The sequence below is a fragment of the Pomacea canaliculata genome, linkage group LG14 (assembly GCF_003073045.1).
Source record: "Pomacea canaliculata isolate SZHN2017 linkage group LG14, ASM307304v1, whole genome shotgun sequence".
NCBI lineage: Eukaryota > Metazoa > Mollusca > Gastropoda > Architaenioglossa > Ampullariidae > Pomacea > Pomacea canaliculata.
The window spans coordinates 11,421,442-11,446,925 of NC_037603.1; the positions used below are offsets into that span (position 1 = coordinate 11,421,442).

The following is a 25,484-nucleotide window of genomic DNA, read 5'->3' on the forward strand; positions in this document are numbered from 1 at the left end:
GACACTTCCATGGTTAAAGTGGTTTTTTTTCTTCTTACCATTTCTTTCCAAATATTTATTCATACTTCCTTTTTTCTTTCTTGCTCCAAACGTGATCTCCTAAATCCACATCATGCTTTTCTGTTTGGTCAGTGAGGCACTGAGATAGCAGGTCAGTAATTCTCCAGACTTCCATACAAAGACAGGATTGTTTTTACCCTGTGGAGCTACAAGAATGTTGCAGAAAAACGCTTTTTGTGTAATTGCCGGGGTTCGACCTGCAACACTCGGTGGCTGAGCCCTGAGGGTGTGAAACCTCATTGAGCTTTGGCTTTGTGAGTGTTGCACTGCGATACATGAAGACAGAGTGGAAAATTGTTGTGTGCTTTCACTCTGTCTTTCTCTCTTTGTGTGTGTGAGAGATCGAGTTCAGGTTTGATGGAGTTTCCTGCAAGTTCTCACTCACAGAATTTTATCGCCTGTCGTCTTCTGTCTGAATGTTATTAGACACCTGCTGACTGGTCTGTTTATAATCTTCAAATAACATAACACCAAACATTGTAAATGATATTCCTGTTCTTCAAGTCATTATACAGCCATCGATATCTAAATAAAGGTCACGAAATAGAATTAATCACGAGTAATACAATAATAAAATACCAAGCATGACTTTACAATACAACAAACTTTATTTATCCCCAGGAAACAAATAAAGAATAATACGAGACGATGATGCGAAAATTAAATTATTATCAGGGTGGAAAAAGAAAAAATAAATTATGTAAAAAGAAAAAGAGTGGTTAGACTAATCATTGATAACATTGATAAACATGGAAGTACGAATTCTATTACCTTTATCCTGTTAAGTGTTTTATTTATTTATTTATTTATTTTTTATTTGTTGTATTAAAAGTAAATTCAGATGTATCTGACTTTAAATCACGTGGTTTGGGGCAATTAAGAGAATGACTTCCATCAATCAAATTTTGATGTTGAGGGTGGCAGTTACAGACACAGTCCAGACTAGACGGAAGTGACGCAAACAGCACAGTAAACATGGCGTAGGCAACGTTTAATTCTCCGCCAGCGCTTTTTGCTGCGCAGTGCTGGCCTGTTGGTCTCCTGTCGGTCTCCTGTGGCTCTCCTGTGGGCGCCCAACACAGCTTGGTGTTAGAACAGGGACGCAGGCTGGCTGGCAGGCCCGTCAAATCACCATTTTCTGGAACTGATTGCTGATGCAGCAGAGCAGTATATCCGCGGAGACATGCTTTTACTTGGCTGTCTCCGGAGACATGGCGGCCATTGAATGTCAGGGGCTGTCTGTCCCTCGTGGGTAATGACGCGGTTATGCGCGACAGAGAGTTCAATTTGAACCTTGTTAGTTCATGAACACTGCCACAGCTTGCTTTTTGATCGTCAGATATTCTCCTCATTTATCTCGCTGGACTGACAGTTTGTCAGTTTGTCCTCTTTGTATCGGGTTTTTCTTCTGTTTGGTTGTCATTTCTTTTAAACTCTAGTCGTGCTCTTTACTTCGCCTGTCGAAAGCCTCGGTTCACTGAGGTTTCCTTTGTTGTTGACTAATTCGTTTCTACAGAAACAACGGGATTCTTTGCTCATCTATAAAAACCTACTGCAACGGTCTGTCAAATGCTATCTTAAGCTCAAAATTCAAGCTAAAATCTTTTTAGTAATTTTTAATATTGAAACCGCATTTTCAATATAAATGTGATAATTCTATCGAAATTTTCTGTATTAAGTAAATGTCAAAGTAACTTCACAAAGTGGTCCATTATGAGACCAATACAGAACTAATATTTTGTGTAGGTATAGGGGAGGGTGCTTTCATTTCATACATGTCTGAAGTAAAAATGATGGCGAGTAGTCAAAGTTAATCGTCCTGTTTCCCAGGATTCTTGAATTTTTGATAACTTTCGGAAGTGCACATAAAAATACTTCTGAACATAAAATACCCAGAACTTTTGTAAGGACGCTTTAAATTTTTTTGCAATTGAACCCGAGTTTTTAAGCAATAAATTTCCTGAATTGCATCTTACAAAGGAGAAAGAGTCGCACGAAATGAAAGTGAGACTGATAAAAAAGCACGGACTTCCAATCACTCAAGAGGATGGTAAGCTTTATGGAGGCTCCTGGAATCAACGTCATTGAGGCTTCACTGTATCCTCCTCCCTCACTTCCGGTATCCAACACCACCTCCATCGACCTGGCGATTTCAGCCTTCGGGCTTTTTCAAGACTCAATCATCCATTTCAAGGGAAACTGTCCTGTCCAGCGACAAGGTAATCAAAAATGTGCATCAAGAGGTAGATGCCATCTTTATTGGGTTTTTCATGTTCTGTTCTGTAAGAGGAATGTAGACATCAAAGTTCAATACATACAAATCGCAATCCCTCAGAAAATTTCTGGTGTTCTTCAAACTTCGTTAACTCTCTTGTACCCGTCAACCTTTTTATCTGTTCCAGTCTTTCTATTAATCTTTCTATCCATCAAATTATACTCTGTAGAGTATACATACAATAGACATTTCTTTTTTTAATTTTTTTATTTATTTTATTTATGTCTATTGCATCGAGAGGACTTTCTCAAACTAATAATCATGCAGAACATTTTCATTCAAACTATTCAAGACTTTATGCATGCACTATGGCCCAGCACGGTGCTCTGCGCTCTGGGAGGTCGCCAAAGAGGATTTTCTTCTTGTTTATATCGAAAGTCGAGTGACAGTTCCGGAAGCTTACGACTACATTTGTGCTTACACCGAGCAGCAGAGGACAAGAAACGGAATTGGCATCAACACGCGAATACTGAATAACATTCCCTGACGATCCACTGGCCTTCCCCGGCATCTCACTTGCATGATCAAAGATAGACGGTAAGTTTTCAAGGCAACTGTCTCAGAACCTTAGTCTGGGAAATAAATCTGGGTGGTACACGCACAGGAACATCCGTTTTAGCCGCTGAAAAATGAGAGGAAACGGGTGAGGGGACGAGAGAAAAAGCTCACAGTGATGTATTCCAGTGGTTGATAAAGCAGAAAGGGTCAGGGATTTCCGTAGAATAGCTCGCGCTGCATGCTGGGATTGCAGGGTAAGCGGAAGATCTTGTTGTTCTCAGACCGTTGAAGCTCAAGAAATTGCGATGGCAACGCAAGCAAAATATTTTTCTTGCCAGCGGACGGTGGACGTGGAATGGATGTCAGGCTGTATCCACACTTCAGCCGCTCGACGATGACAAAGGACAATGACCGACGACCATGAAACGATGACAAGAGACAATAAGAACTTGACAAGTGACACGAGAAAATGACAAAAGACAGGGAAAGAGAGTGACAAAAGACAATTGACAAAACACGATGGCAACAGACACCATTTGCAGATGATGTAATTCAGATTCTTGGACACATTTATTCCTCCTTCCGACACACACTCGAATTTATACATGAATGCTTTTACAGATAGAAAAAACACAAAAAAAAATTGACTTCCGAGAATCTCTCTATATGATAGGTTTCATTACCAAATATCTCAACGGTCTGTACCCACACCCTTATTTACAAATGGAGGTGGAGTACGAGAAGTTCAAAGCCGCAATATGCCTTTTCTACCTGACTTCTTCGTCTTGTCTCCAAATGCTATTCATCTTCATTATTTTATTTCGGTAATATTTTCCGTTGTTACTGCTATTTTCAGGATTTCCGCGGGGGAAAAATATCTTGAGCCTCGGTCTTGCTGGCTGTGCGAGAACAACACAGGAATGCATTACTTCTGTGAGCATCATCTCGCCTCGGGGGATCCCAGCAAGTGAAACGTGATTCCGGAACTTTCTCGCGGCTGTCTCAGCCTCCCTGTGTTTAGATGCGCATGCGCCAGTGTACATAAATGTTTGTCCCTGTTTACGTAAGCATGTGTGCACATGTCTGTGTATATGTGTGAGTGCTTGCAGTGAGAGAGACAGAGAGAAAGAAGCGGAGGACTGACTAGGGGAGGTGGGCCAAACATGTAATTTTCTGGGATGTGCATAATTTTTTCAATAACAAATAAAAGTGTTTAGTAATTCTGTGACGAAGACTCGTCTCGGGTGCAAGCTCCGATACCAGGCCAGAGTCAATAGACTGTAACGGGCGAGAACGGGGTTGGATGACATCATTGTGTTGACAGCCACCACGGACGCGGTCCAAAGATTCGATGACAGCGGGGTACCTCCAGCATGGCGGCTTCAAACTGACAATTTAGGGTCTGAATGGAGTGGTCTTATCATGAAAATGACTCACGAGCTCAACCTAACGACTCTTTACCCGACACACTGACCTGCCTTTGTGCGAGCACGTGACGAGGAAGCTCGACATGCGCATGCGTTGTCCCTTTCGTCTTCTCTGTAATTTTGTTTTCTCCCGAACCAGAAGATCTCCCAGCTAACAGCATATGTGAGATAAAAGACTGGAGGTCGGTGGGAGTAAAGAGATAAATGCCAATAAAAGAACTTTTCTTAAATGAAGTTGTGGAAAATAAATAACCAATGTGCAAATAAATGACCTGATCTTACTTTCGTGTTCTAAAATTTCTTCCTATACCTGTTAGCTTTCGAAATGTTCAATGCTCAGTAATGGTTATAACCATCTACACCATATTGCAGAAAAGGAAGGAAAGTAAAAGTTGCTGTAAAGAAATATATCCCATCTTTCTTCTTCACACTCTCCTGTCCTGTAAAAGTGAAATCCATCTGAAGACCACCATAACGATTGGAAGTGTCCTGTTGAGCGTGACCAGGCTTTGACCATCATCCATCTTGAATTCAGATCCGCTCGGAACATTCCGCAAACACTGCAGCCCAACTTTTTTATTCCTTTGTTTTCATTATCCTCGCTTATTTATCTTCAAATGACCTAGTTCTATCAAGATCAAATGGAGAATTATGTGTTCGAAACACACGCATTAGAAAATCTGCTTTTTCACATCTGGTCTGCATCTCCATTTGTAATGTAAATACCATCTTTAATGGACCTCTGCGTGCCTAAAGCTGATCTGTTTGCTTTTGTAATCCTTGCTTTCTCCAAGGAAAAAGATATAATTTCGTAAACAGCCAAGGAAACATATGTCCACCATGTCCTCAGGAAAATGCATAATCGTTTAAAAAAATGTTTTACAATTTCCAGACTCTTTCTCATTGTGACAGATTCTAAATCCGTTTCCATATCAAGTAAACATTTTAAATACGAACTTTCAGATATGTTAACTTGTTTTTTTATACCTTTTTCTCTTGTATTAACAATGTGTGGTCATTCGACAAGAAACATTTTGAATCATTAATCCGATGTATAATCATAAATAAAACCTTTCGGAAACGTCAGACATTAACAGTTTTTCTTTTTAACTTATTCTTCTTCTCTTTCTGTCTTGTATTACACTGTGTGTGAAGAGAGAGAGAGAGAGAGAGTTTGTTATCTGTTATCAGTCTCACCCTTCTGACACATATTCATACGTTTCCTCTTCTATTTATTCGCTCTCTTTGCCTGCTTGTCTGGTAGACCCAAACCTAAAGAATATTGAAAATCCTGATTACACAGCGAAGAATGGCGGAAAGATATGTCAGTGATTAATACGTTATCGTCAATGACGTATGGTCAGATTCTCCAAAGTCCAGACAGACATCCGGTCCTGGATCGTTAACCGTCGGCATTCTTCTCCTGACATGGCGTCCTGACAGAACCTTGGCTACGGCTTTCAGTCTTATCTCCAGCAGACAAAGTCATGCTAATGATGTTAGGTCAAGGTTCAGTGTACAGTTCACGTGCATCAAGATTGCTAACCCTTACGACAAGTGTTGCAGATATTTGGACATAACAAGAATTATTATTTTAAATTGTCCTAGTAAAACATCATCTACACAAAATACGTCTATTTATAAATATTTTGCGTTAATATTAAGCTTGTGTTGTCAATATTAGTATAAAATTACCATTTGTTTTTCAAAGTTTGTTCATTGTTTTTTTCACAGGATTCACTGAGAGATTGGAAACAGGATCACAACAAGACTTGTTTGTGCACACGAAAGTGTTTCTGCCACCAGCTCCCTCGGCCAACCTTCAGTCAGCAACAGCTCATGCAGGGAAGACGTCATCTTAAATAACGCTTTCCTCCCTCACTCTCCTCTCCCAGAGAGAAAAAAAATGATAGCCACGAGGTGTTGCCGCAGAACAGGACCCGGATGTACATTTTGCAAGACTCTCGCGTTTGCATCCAAAGACAACTCGCAGCGCGCGTCCCCCACTTGGCAGGAAGTCGCCATGCGCATGGCACTGTGTCATCGCCGCTGCTCGGAGCCAGCAAAAATATTCCCATCAGGCATTGATTCTGTGTAGTGCGTGAATCCTCAATTTTAGCATGCACGCATGCGTGGAAGTAACGTTCCAAGGGCGAAGGTCACGTTCATGGTCTAGCCCACGCGGAGCTATGTAATTTGTTTCTTTGAACATTCGGTTTATTTGACAGTTGAACATTGGCGTACAGCGGTTGAGAATTTCTTTTTCATAAACCACGGGATGTAATTGCGTTTTAACAAAAATATTCTTGTTTGAAATTAACCTCAAGTGAAGACTACTTTCTCAGTAACTGAATATAAACACAAGTTCGGATCCATAACTTTTGCGAGTCGTAATTGTTTACAATACAGTTTTACGAGATAGTTCGTATCCTACCAGGGAATTGAAAATAAACATGGAGCGAGGTGTGCATTTACACAATTTCTCATCCACCGACTCCAACGACGGCGACGGTGACGTAGGCTGGAGTAACACTACGATCTACGTCTACAACCTCATCAACTCCACCACTGGGAACGACACCAACTCTTTCATCCAACAACCACCGCTCGTCATTCAGATCTTGGGACGGGTGTACATCATCTCCGTGCCGACGATCATCATCTTGGGCGTCATCGGCAACATCCTCGCCTTCTGCATCTTCGCCAGCAAGTCGCTGCGCAGAACCTCCTGCAGCATCTACCTGGCGGCTCGCTCCTTCTCGGACAGTGGCTTCTTGGTGTCTCTCTTCATCAGCTGGCTGGGGGATGCCTTGAAAATACCCATCATTCACGTGACAGTCATGTGCCAGCTGGTCATCTTCACAAGCTACTTCTTCGCTTTCCTCTCCGTCTGGCTTGTCGTCTTCATCACGATGGAGAACTACATCCGCATCTGCCACCCGTTCAGCGTCGCCAAGTTCTGCAACGTTCAGAAGGTGATCTTTGCCTGCTTTTTATTCGTCTATTTGTTTTTCTGTCTCTCCGAGGCTGTTCTTGCAGCTATTCCGTGTTCTTGTCTACCGTGACTTTAGTGTCTTTGTATTTTCTTATTTTCTGTCATTCAAGGACTTCACATTAAAAACATTAATGTTTGCATAGTCCACATTCTGACAAGAAATATAATTTTTAGCACCAAAGATTTTCATTTCTGAAAATGGCATTTCACTGGGGATTGTGTGGTAACCCTCTCTGTGTGGGTCTAACAGCCGACAATCAATTTTCGGTTCAGGACTGGAATATTGAAAAAAATAAGAGTGAAGAAAGGATAAATAAGCAAAAGTCTCGGGTTTAAATATAATGATTTGTGGTCTCATGGATACATTTAAGAGAATAAATACTTGAGTTATTGGAGTAGTGGGGATCAGAGGAGAGAAAGCAGTATGCCTTAAACATTCCTCAGTTTAGATACGGTGAACCACTTACATGTACTGTCGTTACGCCCAGTAATCGATGGCGCGTTTAGCTGTTTTGCTAAACTACTTCTAGACTTCATGTGTAGGTGTATATGTGTCCGTGTATCTGTATAGTCTATATGTATATATGTGTCTATGCATGTGTAAGTCTATGTGTATATGTGTGTATGTCTTCAATCCGGGTGCCGAACGTTTACTGAGCTGACGCAATACGCCATCGACTATCCAGGTGAAGCAAGGTGAAGGTTGAAGTGGATAGTAAGGTGGTCAGCCACCTCTTCCCACTGGAAAGCCGGCCACTAAGCCTTGCCAAACACAAAATAACATTCACCTAAAATATTGTCACGATTACCACACTAAAATAGCATCATGGCCATCCTAGCAAAACTTGATTTCTCTATAAACCCTCTTGACCTGCTGCGATCAAAATAGTAACGAATATTAAGGGTGGCAGTGAAAACGTGATTACAGTTTCGGGTACAAGTCGAAGTAGCTGACAGCTCTTTGTTCTCCTTCTCTCTTTCTCTCATGGTCTGTTCTTTGTTAGAGATATCAGGGCTGGAGTCTCTAGATACCCCGGTGCTAGAGATAACAGGGTTGAAGTATCCAGAAAGCTCTCTGCTATCAGATGTGCGTCTGTCCTCCTGTTTCTAATTCTGCCTGCAACATTATCTTGACATTATTGTGTGGCACATCACATGGCCAAACCATGACAGCTTCCTGCTCTTCATTGTGAAGCTCTGGAGGACTGGCTTCTCTTCTATATCAAGGGTATGAAATTTCTCCAGAAGTACTTTCAAACTCTTCGATCTTCTCCTCGAGGTCTGATATCAAAGCCAACCTTCCACATCCGCATTGAGGTATGAAGACAGCAGCCTTGTATTCACGAGTCTAACGAGGCTTCTCTCTATCGGGAGGTTGGTCCTTGCAAAGTCGTGTCTGGCTTCTGTTATTGATCTACCATCCTTTGTGGAAGTCGGTTTAGGATATTTGCAAACGTTCATTAATGATGAGGCTGCCCCAAATGTCAGCTGCAATAATAACCCTGACCTTCTTCCAATCCATATTCGCTTGCACTTGACATTTAAAGACTCTCTTAAATGGCTCGTGCTAGTTTTTTTGCAGATAATGTTAGGTGTTGGAAAATTATACCTTACTCTGTAAATTGCAGTCCTACCTCAGTCATTTGTAAAACATATCACTTGTGAAGCAGGCGCTTGTGCCTGTAATCAGCACCAGACCCCGTTACTCTGTTGTCATGCCAACCGTTGTGGATGCTGTTTACTAGCGGGCAATGGGAGTTTGTCGACAAAAATCCCTTTAGTAGTCTCATATAAGTTTAAGTAACCAAAAATCCTAACTATTTTTATAAAGATGTTATTTCTGAATAGATGTTAATATTATTTATGCATTATCTGTTCTTGACATCATTATTATTTGAAGCAGCATCCGTACAAGAGCGTAACGCGCATGCGCGTGGCTCGCTCACCAAACTGTCGTCACTCGCTAAACTTCGGCCTCCGCGGCTTTCAACAGGTTCTCTGTGGACCTTTTATTAAACTTCTCGACAGCTTTTTTCTTCTGTTATTTTGAGCTCGAAGTGTTAATCAGTGTTAAAAGCGGGGACTTTGAAATGCAATATATCTCACATTCCGTTTGGTCTTTAATTTTGAAGTCCTTTATTGAAAATCTAAGCCATCAATGATGAAAAGTTGATAAATAGGTTTGTTTTGTATTGTATGTCGTAAAATAGGGTTACAGAAAGGTGGCAACAATAACACAGTTGTGGTGATAGTAGGTTAGTTGGTCCTAACATTATTACCTTTGTGAGAGGCTTCGTTAGAACTCCATCATTTTTTCTCAGCCTTTTTTTTTTTTCGTCTCTCCATTAAGTGTGCATGATATATCATCAATACAGTTTGTGTGTGTTAAACTCTCCTATAAAGACAGAAGTATTTTTAAAGTTGTTTTTAAAAGAAGTAGAGGATTCTAAGAGATAGACAGAACATGTTCGTGTTTATACCACAAGAGATCGCTGGCAGGTCAGTATAGGACTTTTAAGGTTTCGAATTGCGGATTAAATTTTATTTTCAGAGGCAATGCATTTTTCCGCACGAGTGGATGCGGATTAGGTTACATCGCGCAGACGGCCTGCTACTACCGACCTCCATGGAAATATTGACAACCTCTGTTGACTGACAATACAGTAATGCTTCTCTCACACTGCTTCTCTCACACTGCCCTATGCCACATCCGGTTAGCCTTTTGTCGGCGCTGATTGGCTGGTGGTTGCTATGACTGCAAACTCCTATGTGCTGCCACTTCCGATCATTATAACGCTCGATACTATTGGTCTCCATTGGCATTAAACGTGGTCTGGACGCAGGAGTAGCTCGGCCATAACTTTCTTGATGCTGGACCTCGTCCTACATCTTACCTCACCTGTCACACTATGTGTCACATATGAGTGGACAGCAGGCTGTGTGACAAGAAATGTAGGAGACAGGTGGCTGTGTGACAGGAAACGTAGGAGACTGAGTAACAAGAAATGTAGGAGACAGGTTGCGGTAAGGCATGCTCTGTAGTTCTCTACAACCATGCCAGGGAACAGTCTCCCCAAGAAAAGAGTTTATTAAAATTGTGTAAATACTGCACATTGCTAGGAACTATCGTTCTAATCAGAATGATGTGACATTCGCCAGAAAAAGCAGTTGCCATCTGGACAACAGCTTTAGAATTTGCCTTTTATTTAAAAAAAACCTACTTGACGAATCTTTGTAATTTTTTAAAAAATGACTGAATTATCAGTTGAATAGAACGAATGAAAGATACGTGCTATTTTTGAGTTGGATTTCTTTATTAAGTCGAAATTTTCATGCGCTGAAGTTTCTTATTGTGAGAAATTAAAAATCGACACCAGTGTTTACAAGCTAATGTGAAGCTGCACGAGATGGACAAAGCGAACAAGGAATGAAAATTGAAGAAGTGCTTTGTTTGTTTGTTTGTTTGTTTGTTTGTTTGTTTGTTTGTTTTTTATTCCGTGCTAAATTGAAGAAGTGCAGAAAATCATCTGATCATATAGAAGTAGAGTACCCTTGTGACGACTAAGTACAGTAAAACTACAGAGTTCATCTGACAATACAGTAAAGGCAGTTCACCGGTGGATCTGATGACGACTACCTTTACGACCGGAAGTCACGCGGGACAAATTGAAAGCAGAGCGCGGCACGCAGACGACACCCAGCAAACTGCTTTCCAATAACCTCCCCAGCAGAATTAATATAGCAAAAGTCTACTGCCTGTTTGCCACCCAACAGAATGCGAAAACCTTCAAAAATTCAATCTCAGTTTTTCCTCCCTCGCTGATGAAATCGCTTCTGTTGCCCGCGAACAGATGAGATGGCGGGGGAGTGACACGAGCCACTGATTTACACCCAGATTATCTCCAAACACCACGTGCTTCAGCTGTCTGCTGCACTTTTACTTATTTATTCACTTATTTATATTTCAGATATTGATTATCTAAAAATGTGGGTGAGTGTTATTGAAAAAAAGACTCTCCTCTTATTTCCTCTAAACCGTGAGTCCCGGACCTCCTGACAGTTCTCTAAGAAATTTTGGACCAAAGCAAAATATCTTTTAGCTGAACTGAACTGTGGTTTTACTTGTAAGTGGCCAGGAATGGCAGATACTTGAGCTTGAATGTCATACTCCAGGTCGGCCATTGACCCTGCTCATCGACCCTGGAGGCTGCTCGCGGATTTTCTGTGAGTGTAGACTCACTCGGGCGTGAAGAAGGGCTTCAGTCTTGGTTCTCAAGTTAGACTCGCCACATCCACCAACCAGCTGCAATTAGCATGCTACACATTCCGTGAAGAAGATGGTTAGACGTGCCCTGTTCACCATCACCAACTGGCCGAGAAAGATGGGAAACTACTGGCTTTTTACTTCAGAAGTGAAACTATTCGATTCGAATCTTGCTCTAATAAGTGGCTGGAAAATTATCTGTCCGTCAAGCAGCGAGGGCGGACTCGTTTATGTGAAAGTAAAAGGCGGTGATAGTTGATAATTAGGCTTTGAACTCGATATGATGTGATGAATGTTTGTCAACCAATTTAAAGTTTTATTCCCTTTTGATCACAAGTCCTTAGAAAGCTTCATCTTTTACTGAATAACGAAAATTTGAGATCCAAACAAGCTTTTGAGAACACACACACACACACTGATTACTGTTTAAGAAAGTGTTGCTGTTGAAATATGGATGTCGGCTGTACCATGAATCCAACATGTCCAGAGTTTTCTCACGATCGTTCTTACATTTCCGGAAAAATAACGGCAGCAGGTTTGAATCTGTCCTCGGCTGTTCTTTCTGGCGCCACGAGCGGACCTGGATATAAAAAGCCTCCTGATTGGTTGCGCGAATTGTGAATACGGAAACCAATCGTATTTTTTTGTCTTATTTTAATTCATTTTGTTCCTGGAGAATATGCTGCTCGTATTAATCAGGAAACTGTTTTATATTACTTGAGATGCAAATGAATTTACATTTCAAATGAGAACAAAGATTACAAGGCCCTGAGTAATAATAATGTGAAGATTTCTGACACACGGCCTTCTCATACACGACACTATTTTTGAGATGACAGACTTAATAATTAACAGATGAACACAATTCGCAGACCATAACTTTGATCATACACCTTGTATAATCCTCAATACAATATATATATATATATATATATATATATATATATATATAGGTTTGTATTATTTATTGACAACAAATGTGTCAAAGAGCATTTTAATTTTTAGAAAATCTTTGCCGACACAATTGAAAATTAATCTTCTTAGAAGTTGTAAAACCGTCTGTGGTTTCAATCTGTAGTATTCACAGAAGCAAGAGCATATAAAGACTTGGAACCGTATTCAAGGCATGTGAACAGGGGACAGGAAGGCTGAATCCTCACAGGGCTGTGAAAATAGTTGTTACAGTTGACCAGGACACCCTGCTTCTAGACGATAAGAGCCAACCGAGAGTATCTGGTGTCCACACAGTTGCAAAGCCTGTAAAAGGTAAACTAAGGCCCATCATTGCCAACCTGACATGGAGACAGAATAGAGACAGAGTTGTAAAAGAGAACTGAAGGGTTGCAGAATGTGATGACAAAACATCTTACTCCAATGAATGTCTAGGGGCTCCAGAGAAACACATTAATGTCCTAGACAACTGGTCTGCTGCAGGCGGTGGGCTGCTCCAGCAAAAACTTCTTGATTGATCAAGTGTCATTGACAACAAGTTAACAGGAACAACAGAAAAAAACACGACAGCAAACACAAAAGCTGAGAGACAAACAAATTAGACAAAGACAAACACTGCCCCAGTCTGAAACCCTCTACCACCCAGACTCTCATCCAGTTTACACCAAGAACAGCAGCTGCTGCCCATCCCCATTCTGAACACAACTGACCACAGTAGGAGTAGAAACAGAGATTCACATCACGTGACCAATCCTTTTTTGGTGGAATCCAATTGTCTGCATCTTCTAAACCTCGATGTATGATGTGTATTTGTCTCATGTGATTAGAGGCGTGAAGTTGTGGATCTTGTCAAGACTTTTTTCAATAGACAAATATTTGATATCTTGGACAGACAAACCATCACAATTCTGCATTGTGCCGACAATACTTTCGAGGAAAGAAAGTCCTTTGTGTATTAATTTTCTTTGTTAATTGCAGCTATTGGGTACGAATGACCAGATGTGATTAAACGTACTGTAATGTGAAATAAAATTTTTTATAATAAACAACAACAAAACAACAGTCTTTACAAAGCGCTCAACTGATGCTAAGGGACAGAGGCGTGTACAAACACTAACTGCCAGAGACATGATTGCACATTAAATGTCTTGTTTATCTGTGTCCTGTTGGCTGGTGCCGAGCCTCCATACCATTCCTGAGACTGCTGAGATAGTGGGAGGGTGCTTGACATTCATATATGCACGTGCAAATGACTCACCTGCTGTTTACTATACAGCCCCTCCCCAGTACCGCTCCACCTGTGCTTTCGTTAGTCCTGCTCTGGCACAGTCTTGTAGTTCTCTGTTTATTGTCTCATCCTGGCCTAATCATCTCCCTTTGTCTGGTGGAAATGATCTGCAATACAATCTAGTAAACCGCTATATTCACTGCAACTTTCTTTTCCACTCGAGGTCTACAAACATAAGTAGTTTGTTTTTCTTTCTGTCTTTTTATGCTTTTCTTACAGCTTTTAAAGATAATTTTCTTTTTCCCCGGAGTCCATGATCGTAGGGTGATGTGAGGCTCAGAGGAACATTCCAGATGGAGACGACGGCTGTTGAACCTGTGACGTCAATAGTGTAGTGAGGACGGGTGTGAACCACCCTTGTCACTATTTACTTGCCAACAACAACAACTGAGAGTACCGAGCAATGCCATGCCTTCTTTCTCCCAAGTCATAACTCAGGGAAAGTGAGCCGAACAAATAAACCTTGTCTTTCCTTCACAAGATAAAGACAGCGGGTCTGAAGCCATGGTGATACCCAGACGATACCCTTAAGTGGCTTGCAAGTCTGGCGAGTTTGCCATCACATCTATCCGATTACAAGAAGCTTCCCGGGAATTTCATAACCTACTAGAAGAATAAACATTAAAGCATTTCTATATATATATAAAAATACACATTTGGCTGTGTACATGTGTGTGCAGGCACGGCAGATCCTGGTGGTGCTGGTGCTGCTGGGGGTGATGTTGTACCAGTTCGCGCTGTGGATGACGCACGTGGATGACTTCGAAGGCAGCCCTCGGTGCGGCAACAAGGAGCAGCTTATGGTTGTCGCGACGATCGTAACTTACGGCGATTTGATCATCACCCTTGTCATCCCCTCTATCATCATTCTGTTCCTAATGGTGGCCATCACGGTCAGCCTGGTCAGATCGTTCAAGAGACAGTTTCGACTGAAGGTATGCATTGCATCTCAACTGTCATCATGCAAACGAGCAGCTGCGTGTGTGCAAGTAGGACAATGCATGTGCATATCTTTACATGTTCACTTCAACTCCAACGAATAATATTTTGTAATGCTTAGTTCTTGGTCATAGCAATCCTTGGGATTGTAAACAAAGGGTTCAAAGCCAACCTGCTCTCTCTTTCGCTATTTATTGAAGTCCATAAGTAAGACACACTGATACTGTTATTTTGTTAATTTGATTTTTTCCGAATTTTATCTCTTTATCTCCCTCGCTCTCTCCCTTTTTCTGTGTCTGCATCAATATCTTTCTTCAAAATATAGCTTTCGCAGTAATGGCTACAAGAAGAAAAAAAAATCCTTGGCAATTCCCATGATGAAATAATGTTAGATAAAAAGCTATCTTTCTGGCATTCCGATGGAATAATGATAGATAAAAATATCACTTTTCCTATCTAGCATTATTCCATCATGAGAATGCAGAAAGGTTTTAGTTTCATCTCGTAGTCAGATATGCTACATCAGGGAAGATATTATTAACCCTCCCACAAATCGAAAGCACTTTTCTTGGCCATCACCCACATGGCCCTGCATGGGGCTGGCTGCAGGACGACCTTACTTCCGTTCATTACACGTTTAACATGTCGGATAGTTTAACATACAGAGAGAGATAAGTGCATGTCATGCAGGCCAGCCTCCTGTCAATAACTGGAAACATTATTGTCTGCCGAGACTAATCAGACTGGATGGATTGTATTTTATTCTTTTTCTTCCGGTCAGGGTTTTGTTTTCACTAAGTGCATAAGAACTCTCTCTCTATCTCTCACACACACACAAGCGAATCAAAAACATTAAATAATCATAATATACAAACATTCCGACCTTTATTTCTTGAGCGTAGAAAGATAATGAAATTAATTGCTAACAAAACCAAACCAGCTTCAAAAGCTTTATAAAGGCTACATATCATTCATCGCCATTAGGGTTTTGCTTTTTTTTTTCTTTTTTTTTCAAATTTTTTTTTCTTTCTCTTCGCTAACCTTTTCAGCAGCTAAATAATATGATTATACCAGATCACGCCTGCTAATATTTCCACTCGTATTGCCCATCAGAGGATTTAAACACCCAAGTTCAACGAAAGCAAGTCAGCTACGACACAAAATAAAATATGACCTTTAACCTTGCCCTGAACACTTGTCCTGTAGGGTAAAAGGATGGATCTCGTTATCTTCAATCAATGGAATACATTACCAAACAGTTCCTGGTGAGTTTTGAGATGATTTGCAAAATGAATTTCCCGGCTGCCAGCTGTTCTCGAGAACTCACACCGCGATCTCGTCGGTCCTGCTACTGACAACATCCTCTGCATCCTTGCCCACCAGACAATCGATATCTGGCATCATGCTATGGTCGGAATGCTTCCATAGGAACATTTGTTTCTGGAACAAAACCCAGAATCTCTCTACTGAAGATAAAGGAAATGACCTTTCACACCGAGTTCCATGTGTGTGCTGTGTCTTTTGTGTGTTGTCTATGTGCTTTCCTAGAAATCCAAATTAACCTTCCATCCATCCCTACACATATCCCATGAGGGTACCGACTGGAAGCATGCTGGTCTGCTTGGACTGGTCGGAGGGAACAGCTGGATCAGGGGAACAGCAGCTGCTGTTTGAGTCCTGTCCAGCGAGTTGTGAGTCAGTCATGTGGAACGACAAGTCCACTCCATTCCACTCCTTTACCAAGCTAGGTCTCGCATCATTACTCTAGAATAAGAACCTCTGTGAGGGATTTGCACAGTCTGTACTTGGTTATAACCCTAATGATGCTGCTTCGCTAGATTATGTCCAGAGGATGAAAAAGTGCCTCCTTGTTCCCCTCCTCGAGCTTCTCCGTTCATGTCAACCTCTGATTTGCCATTGATGCTTACCACAACTTTGCTCTTGTCAGTGCTGGTCTCCATTCCATTGCACTCTCTGTCGTCCTGTCAGATGTTTCTTATGGTTCGCAGCTCACTGCTGACAGACTTATCTCCTCCACAAAAAGTAGGAAGTAGGCCTCCCCTTCCCCGATGGAGGCTGTGGTCGGGTGGTCGTAAAGGGTTGAATCGTTAGAGCTTTTTTTTTAAAATCTCCACTTGCGTATATCTGTCCACAAGTGGCTTAGTTTTAAAATATCTTTGTACAGTCATTTCCCTCTCCTCAACGTTGATATAAATTCAATTCCATGTTTTTAAATGCAGAAGTCTTACATTTTGGTAGGAAAAATGTTACAAAATAACAGAATAAATAAATAAAAGGAGACTTTTCCATATCCTACCTCTTTCCTTCTTTCTCCCTTTCTGCCAAGAACATCATGCTTATATAACTCATGTCACTACATCCTCTAGTTATCTCCCTTTCTTGACAATGTCCAGGGGAAGAAACAAGCAACAGGTGGCAGCAGCAGTCCGGCTGTTGTTGCCAACGAGAGCATGAACGGAGGGACTAGCAACAACAGACAGAACGGCCGGAAGGGCGGATCGTGCATGCGCTGCAGCTCGCCCCAGGCAAAGGTCACACGCCTCCTGTTCGCCGTGTCCTTCACCTTTCTCCTCCTCAGCCTGCCCAGCCATCTTGTGCGGCTTCGTATCGCCATGCTGGCAATGGCCAACGAAAACTTCCAGACTCCCACTGTAGAGGAGTTGATCCAGGTGAGGTTAACGGGTCATCTTTCACATCAGTGTCATCAGTGTCATAGAAGATGTTATCTAAGCTGTTGAAACCCTACTTAAAACCAGTTAAGTAAGAAACCAGAAAGAAGGAAAGAAAGAAAGAAAGAAAGAAAAAGAAAGAAAGAAAGAAAGAAAGAAAGAAGGTCAGGGGAATTGCCATAATATGAAGTCCGTCTAATACAATTTACAACGAGAAAAAAGCACATTTAGCCGCTAGCCTCATAATCACAAAGAGGATGTAATAAAGCCAACAATAGAATAGTTTTATACACAAATTCAAAAGAAACAATGAAAAACGTTCTTTCATACGCGTGAAGATAAGAATGAAAAATATTTGAAACGGAAATACACCTGATGATTGCAGACCTACAGAAGCTATTGAAATCTTAATTTTAGAATTTCTGTATTAAAAAGGTAACCAGCTTCAGAAATAGAAATGGTTTGTATAAATGAGGGAACAATTGAGCTGCCACTCAGAGGATGATGGACAGGGTGCAGACAGGGTGCAGACAGGGTGCGGGTATTATCGGACACAGAATCAATAGAGAGAAGATCTTTCATCGCGATGATCAATGCTCGGCAGACTCCACCTGGGCTGCAACTCTTCCTGCAATTTCTTCTTACACGAGAGTTGTCCCAGCAGGCGATTTTAACGAGGTCTTTAATGGACTGCACTATCCAGGATGTGTTCAGCAAAATTAATTAGTATTGGTTAAATGGAAGCTCAATAGACCGTTACACTTATCTGCTGGTTAAAGAATTATTAGAATTTAAGAATTACTAGCAATATCAGACATTGCACTTTTTCTGCTTAAAATGATTGCGTGGGATGAGCTGGGCCCCATGGACCCAGAAATACTAACAGGTTTACCAGTCTATACGGGTAAAAGGTTCTTTATTTATTAAGTTAGCAAAGCTTGTGTTAGTGCCAAAGTCTTAGTTGGTGCAACATTTGTTTCTAATGATTTGATACAAGGAGGCACAAGATATTATCTCCCCAAAAATCTGGGCGAATACCAGCTTCCATTCTCCAGATAAACGTCCATGAACATCACGATGAACAAAAGAAGTCAGCATTGCAGATTATAGACTTATTTTCACCAACAAATCGCACAAAGGAACCATGATGGCAGGAGACAGAAAAAGCACTCAGTCGATAAGAAAAAAAAAAAGGCGGAGAATAGAAACAAGCAAATAGTTCAGCACAATGAATGAAGAAGTGTGTGTCATAAAGGTGAAGGTAGAAAGTCATAAATAGAAAACACAAGCCCATCAAGCCGGTAAGGCCAAGGGGAATAACTCTATAAATTTCCGCTGAGAGATGCCCGTATGTCGTAAGTGGGAGACCTAGGGCCATACGCTAATTAGGCCTATCTGTATACAAATGCTTTCACTTCTTTGTGCGGATGGAGATGTTTATCTCGAGAGTGAAAGAAGAATGTGTAATCAATAAAATTCTGAGTTAATAGTCTAAGTAACGAGAAAGAGAGGAAGGAAAGACGGGTATAACGATGAAAAAAAGTTCTGTTGTGTCGCAAACACAGTTTTCTACCGAGTCGATACACTTCTTGGACAAATCTGACAAATTAGAATTTTCCAAGGACATTTTTCTTCCAGGTGTGTTTAAACTACAATTGTACAATTCCCGTATGAGCTAAAAATAGCCTGCTGCTTCCAAAATGAAAACCTGACAGTATCATTTTACCTTGCAGGTGGTGTTTCAAATTCTTTACTACCTGAGCTTCGCCGTTAATCTCATTGTCTACCTGTCCTTCGGCGAGAGCTTCCGAAGTGTCTTCATCGACACCTACATCTCCCGTTTCCTCAAAAAGCGATCAGCCCGGAGGAGGAGTGAGATTTCACACACCACGTACACTGCCGTCAAGATTGAGCAGCAGGACTATCCCCCGAGGGAGGAGGAGACATCCCTTGTCACGTGATTCTGTAACCATGGTAGACAGGAGCTAAAAGAAGTCTTTCCTAACACGTAAAACGGAGTACTAAGCTGGACATTTCATCGGTCTGATCGTCTTAATTCTGTTACCACGGTAACGATATGATAATGAAAAAGAAAAAATTGAAGCATCTGAAAGGAAAGAATTTTTTTTTCAATCAGTGTAAGGGTAAATTATAAAATAAGACTACTACCATCCCTAACTAAAGCTATCAAAAGATACAACTACAGCTTACATGCAGCTATAATTTTAAATAAAAATATTAATAAAAGTTAAGAAAAAATAAACAAAATAAATCAATTAAAAATATTTTTGGTTCTTGAAAACCGACAGGAAATATATGACACGGTCTAAATAAAGACGAAGTTAATAGAATGTAATAATGTTTTCTCACAAATTACAAGGATTCAAACAACTGCCTGTCCTAATAGAAAACTGGAAGTTGTCAAAATTGAAACAACTGCCTGTCACAAGAGAAAATCTGACATTCAGGATTGAAAAATTGCCTGTGCGATAGAAATTGTGACAGACTTTGGCTCACGGGAGCTGTGAGGTTTTGGATGTCGGAAGGTGAGGTCCTGGAATCAATAGTTGACCGCAGCTGACATTTGCTGTGAATGTTCTTTGCTTAATGATCCAGCAGTAACAAACTTGTTGTTCACATCTTGGCACTTCTTTTTTCTGTTTTCTGCCGACATATTTTGCGGACAACATGAGATGCTGATGGAAGAATTTTTTTTATATCTCATCACATTTTCTCGACTGCCGGTCTTAAACGCAGGAGCCTAGGAGTATCAAGAAGTTTCAGATAATTAATGAAGGCTTGACAACGAAAACATTCTTCAAAGCCTCGTCGTCTTGAGAGACAGGATCTTGTGTTTGAAGAAATGGTGTGTCTCCTCACCCAATGTCGGTACTTTCACTAACTAGACATCCATCTCAAATAATGAGAGAAAAAAAATACATTAGTCAGTGGATCTTCGTCAAAAATTGTGAACTGGAAAAAAAACTGTGAGGTCAGGTAATCAATGACTTGCAAGCTACCATCAGATAAAAGGATCTGAAAAAAAATATTCCGTGCTATTAATGGAACACAGGAGTATTTTTGTCTCCACATTCTGAGCTCGGATCACAACAGAAAGACGACGAGATGTCTGCTGCTATGGTATAATCTCCAGGATCTTTTTTCCAATTCCAGTGGATGAAGGAGAAAGCTGTTGACACGCAAACTGCGAATTGGTTAAGAACTTGCCAGATCCTCAGGCAAAACGCTTTCCATGTGCATGTTGGATGTCATTAATCTTCACCAGGACAACACCAGACCCTCAATAAATCATGGTTACTTCTATTGAATTTCATTGCACGTGCATGATTAAATGTTTAATCATAATAATCAGAGTTATAATCAGCCAATGAGTATTAATTGAATGTATTGATTCTTTGGGACAACGGCGCATGTAATCGATTCTCTTCGTGTTTATATCGATAATACACGTGGTTTGATTGGTTCTTTGCCTTTTTCACGTCCATCAAAAGCTGGCATGGAAGCTAAGAGCCTGGTTGTTAGTCTAGAGGTTCGACCCACACTTGGCATCCAGGGTGTGAAGGAGATAAGAGGAGCAGCTCCGGTGTGGCTGCTCCAGGACGCAATCATGGATGGAGTATAGATTTTCACTGCCCTCCATCGCCACACACCAACTCAGAAACACCATTAAACTGTACGACCATGCTTGTTATCTCCAGGCATGCCTGTCATCAACACCAGACTGTGGTGGAGGCTGTTATCATCAGCTGGCCGGGGATACGTGTTGTCCCTCAGTTGTTATCCAGGCTGCCATGGAAACGATAAGGTTCTTGGCGCTGACAGAAATTCTGGTTTTGTCGGGGTCACTGGGTTAATCTGTTTATCGCGTGGACTTCTAGATGTTTCGTCAAGACATTTACATCAGTGTCAAGACGGCCGTTAACATCTACATCAACAAACTGTACTCGAGACATTCAGGTTTCTGTTCTAATAACATTGATCTTTGTGAGCACATTTTTGATTGTTTAATTAATTTTGTTGAGGTGTGCTAATCTGTATTGGAAAAATATAAGCTGTGTATTGCGTTCATGTTGATCACGATGTGTTCACTGTATCCCGTGTTATCTGAAAAAAAAACTATCAACGGGATTGTTTCTAAACCACATCTTCTTACTTTCCAACTCCATTTTTACCTTGGAATCTTTGTTATTTTACAACACACACAGATATATATATACACACACAAGCACACGCATCCACCCACACACATACATGTAATGCTTTATTCAGATTTATAAAATTTATATTGTCCGCATCTATTGTCATTAAGACATGTTGTTTTTTTTTTGTAAATGTGTTTTTATCAATCAAATATTTTTTTCAAATTGCTTGCCCCTTGCACGAAGTTTGTTGTGTTTCTAGACAAACAAATCTTTGGCAAACTGCATATTTAGGTTTTTCAAGATTGCTGTGATATGGCAAATAAATTACAAATACATTTCTGAACAAACCTGAACAATAGGCTAGTCAATGAAGTATTTTAATGGTTTCTGCCAACTTTCATTGGTAGACTGTCACAGTAGGAGACACAAAGCACATTCGGATGAATGGTCAGACACTAGCTTTGTAAGGATAGTAATTTAACCCTGTGAACAGATGAAAAGCACAATAACTTGCAACAAAGTGTTCACAGTTTTGTTCTCAGAGGCACTGATTGAATTCGTCAGGATTTTCATATGCGAAGCCCAGACAACTGAAACCACAAAGATACTAGCATCTTTAATTACTTCAAACAACTCTTTTTAGGATGTGTTCGTGCATCAGCGACTTCCCTCTTCTTCAAAAGGAGAGACATCCAATAACGATTATTAAAATTCGTTGAATTGAAAACGGGAAAGAATCACAGAGTGTATTCGATTTAATTTCATTGTGTTTCCCACAACCCACTTCCCGCTTTTTCACTGCCATTACAAGCTAAAAAAAAAAAGCCAACAACAAAAAAATAAGGAGCAATTTCCTGCCTGGTCACTTTGTAGGGCTAACTCACAGAGCTAAGCGTGTATTTAAAATTCATTTGCTCCTGTGTCTTCTAATTTCCTGGAGGAATCCACGAGTTTGCTAATTAAACCCAGGGGAAATCATTAATAACATTGTAAGAAAAGAGCAGAGACTTTAACGAGTTATCACGCCTGCCACGCTTCCTGTACATCCTCTCTTCCCTCCATCTAAGGGGCATTCATCAGTGTCTGCCTTAGTTATCGTTCTTCCTGAATCTTTTGTGTTGCTTTCAGTGGTCGCAAGACTTCCTTTCTCAATCAATCATATTGAGAAAACTGGACTCATTGTGTATCGAGTTTTCAAAAACTATTTGTTATTTTTTTTGTTTAAAATCCTGCCGTCTGCCATTGGTTTTTTTTTTCAAAACTCCGAATATTTGAGTAGACAGTGACCATGTGAGTCCAGGGTTCGTTATGAACTTGTCAGAAAATCATTGTTGATAATAAATAGAAGCATATGTTGACAAATTTGATATGAAACATTTCATAATTAAGGAGTTTGTGTTAAGAAGCGAAAATGTGATGTCTTGTATGTGAAAAATAATTACTGTAAGAAATTCTCTGTAGCAAGGTGTTGCCCTGACAGTTAATGCCACACTGTCGATGACAATAACATGTTTAATTATATTGTCAATGATACTTTGCGATACACAAACCTCCTCTAATTGCTCAAAACAAGATGTTTTTTGTCATTGCTTGTCGTTGACCGTCATTACTTTTAATGTTTTATAAATGAGAACCGGGTGCAATTTTTTCTAATGGTTGGGTGAAGCTTAGTGCAAGATGTAAGCTCTCCAGATCCTGGAGAATACATAACATCCACTTTCATGTTGACAGACATCATCAAGAACACCAACATTGATGTTTCCTTGTCCAGGTGTCACTCGGTGGAAGAGCTGGGATCACGTGACATTTGATCTCTCTCTGTGCGCATGTCTGCAGGCTTAAAAAGGATTCTGGATGTAACCAAGATGTTGGGAAATATCATCTATCACTGAGCTTTACCGAGTAATTTTTTTTAAATCCACAGAAAAAATGCACCCGACTAGTTTCTTTAATATAATACTGTCCCTGAAATATTGCAACCAACATTTTTCCTTGAAAAATAATATTGTGAGGATTACTATCTTCAACAATTCTGTGTGTGTGGCGCCCTCTAAAACGTTCACGTGACTTTGCACGTGACTTTCCTTTTATTCTTTTCGTCTGTACGCCGGTGACCTTTCTGAGAACACTTCAATATTGTTTCTTTGATGACTGATGTTGATGTTTTGTTAGATCACTACATCGCCTTACATTAGAATGCCATCGTACTATTTTCAATGTTCCGACTTTGTTGTTCTATGGTTGAGAGGTGTCTTGTACCTAACGGTGTCTTGCTAACCGTTGCTTTGAGGCTTCTGCTGGGCCGCAGTGTATTTCCAATAAACGTTTGACCAGTTGTGGTATTCTGTGGCGACAGTTGCCGGATTTTTCGCCACTCTAGATAACTACCAAATACACAAACTAGGGAAAGTCAACAAGAACCTATGTAACTAGTTTTTATTCCTTCCTATACTCATTAATTTATTTTCTTTGTTAACTCCCCTTCTCCGCACATTATTTCAACTTTTCCAGCTTAGCTCTTCAAAATCTTAAAATATATTGACCCTTCAACCATTCGACTAAAACATATTTAAACTGACAAACAAGCAGTCGACATATGACATATAAATATATAAATTCCCTTTTCATTTTTGTTTTCACGATTTTTGCCGTTAGTTTACTTTAACAACTCGTGGAAAGAATTTAGTTATTTTCAGAGCAAATAAAAGTAACAAAATTGTAAAAAGGACCTCGAAATGTCTCGGAATTGAAAGTTTTGTTTGTCCACCAGAGTTTAGTGAGAAAAGCACGGCTTCTGATGCCACAAAATATTTCAATGGGTTGTTCTTTAATCGTGGTCAGATATGGCGCACAACTTGAAAACCAGTATCACCGTGTTCATATTTGTAATGTGCTCTCCATTTGTGTCAAATGACACCCTTGTACAATGTACAAATCAAACTGACACCCTTGTTGACAATGTACAAATCAACTTTGACCCGCTGTTGACTTTTGTAGTGGGTTCTACTTGATGTTTGTATTTACCTATCATTCTGGCCAATCATTCGGACCTTGTCGGTCCCTTGTGTTGGGAGCCTTTCCTCTTGAGTTGTGACTTGTCATAAATATCTAAACTGTTTTCTTGTTTTTTTCCCTGAGATAATATTTACACTAACTGGTCGTTTCATCCATACTTGTGTGTGTTGTGCTTTGCTTGTGTAGATTACAATTAAGTATTTCATCCACTTCTCGGAGAAATGTTTCGATCTGCTGTGTAAATTGTTGGGGAAATAAATAGACATGAGAAAAAATAAATAAAAATAACAAGACTAATGTATTGTTATTACAACTACAGAAGACGAATGTATGGACTGGATGGTAGCTTTAATAGTTGATACAAAAACATTTAATCTAATTCTGAAAAAAAAACCACTAAATATTCCTTTGCATGAACATTTTATCTATACATCTTCCTATGATCACAAATCGAGTTGATTTAATGGAATGGAAGAGTGGGGAGCAGTCGAAGCCTGGGAGAATTTTTCTGCAAATGTAACACCAGCTACACCTATAGGGTTGTAATGAATACACCAGGGGCAGGGCAGGGCAGCAGTAAAGTCCTACTCTACACTTTCCCTTCAAGTGATTATTGCAAAATGCAAACAAAAAAACGAAGCACGCATGGCTTGGCAAAGGGCGGGGCAACAAATGTACACAGCGAAAATCGAACCCGACCAGCAGGACTTTCCAAACCCTGGGCGTGACATTAACGGGTTAATGGACCGTTTGAAGTGAGGACATGGAAACTATTTATACGACCACTGTACATCTTGTTTTGTCATCGACATGGCCAAGGGTGGAAAAGCAGGCTTGGATTGCACCATCTGTGTTGAATGATTGAAGCGATGGCTGTTCTCTGCAAACATTTCTCGTCAGCAACACAAAATTACTCCCG

The 25,484-nt window shown here is 40.4% G+C and overlaps 1 protein-coding gene across 1 annotated transcript in view; it reads left to right on the forward strand.

Moving 5' to 3' along the window:
* LOC112555673 (olfactory receptor 4C11-like) overlaps positions 1–24,858 on the forward strand; it is a 46,029-nt gene extending 21,171 nt beyond the window's left edge. Inside the window, exons 2-5 of the mRNA XM_025224144.1 lie at positions 5,995–7,235; positions 14,439–14,693; positions 17,112–17,387; positions 19,121–24,858. Of these exons, the coding sequence (XP_025079929.1) occupies positions 6,714–7,235; positions 14,439–14,693; positions 17,112–17,387; positions 19,121–19,348 (1,281 nt within the window). The 5' untranslated portion in view covers positions 5,995–6,713 and the 3' untranslated portion in view covers positions 19,349–24,858. The remainder of the gene's footprint in view (positions 1–5,994; positions 7,236–14,438; positions 14,694–17,111; positions 17,388–19,120) is intronic.
* Positions 24,859–25,484: the final 626 nt, after the last annotated feature.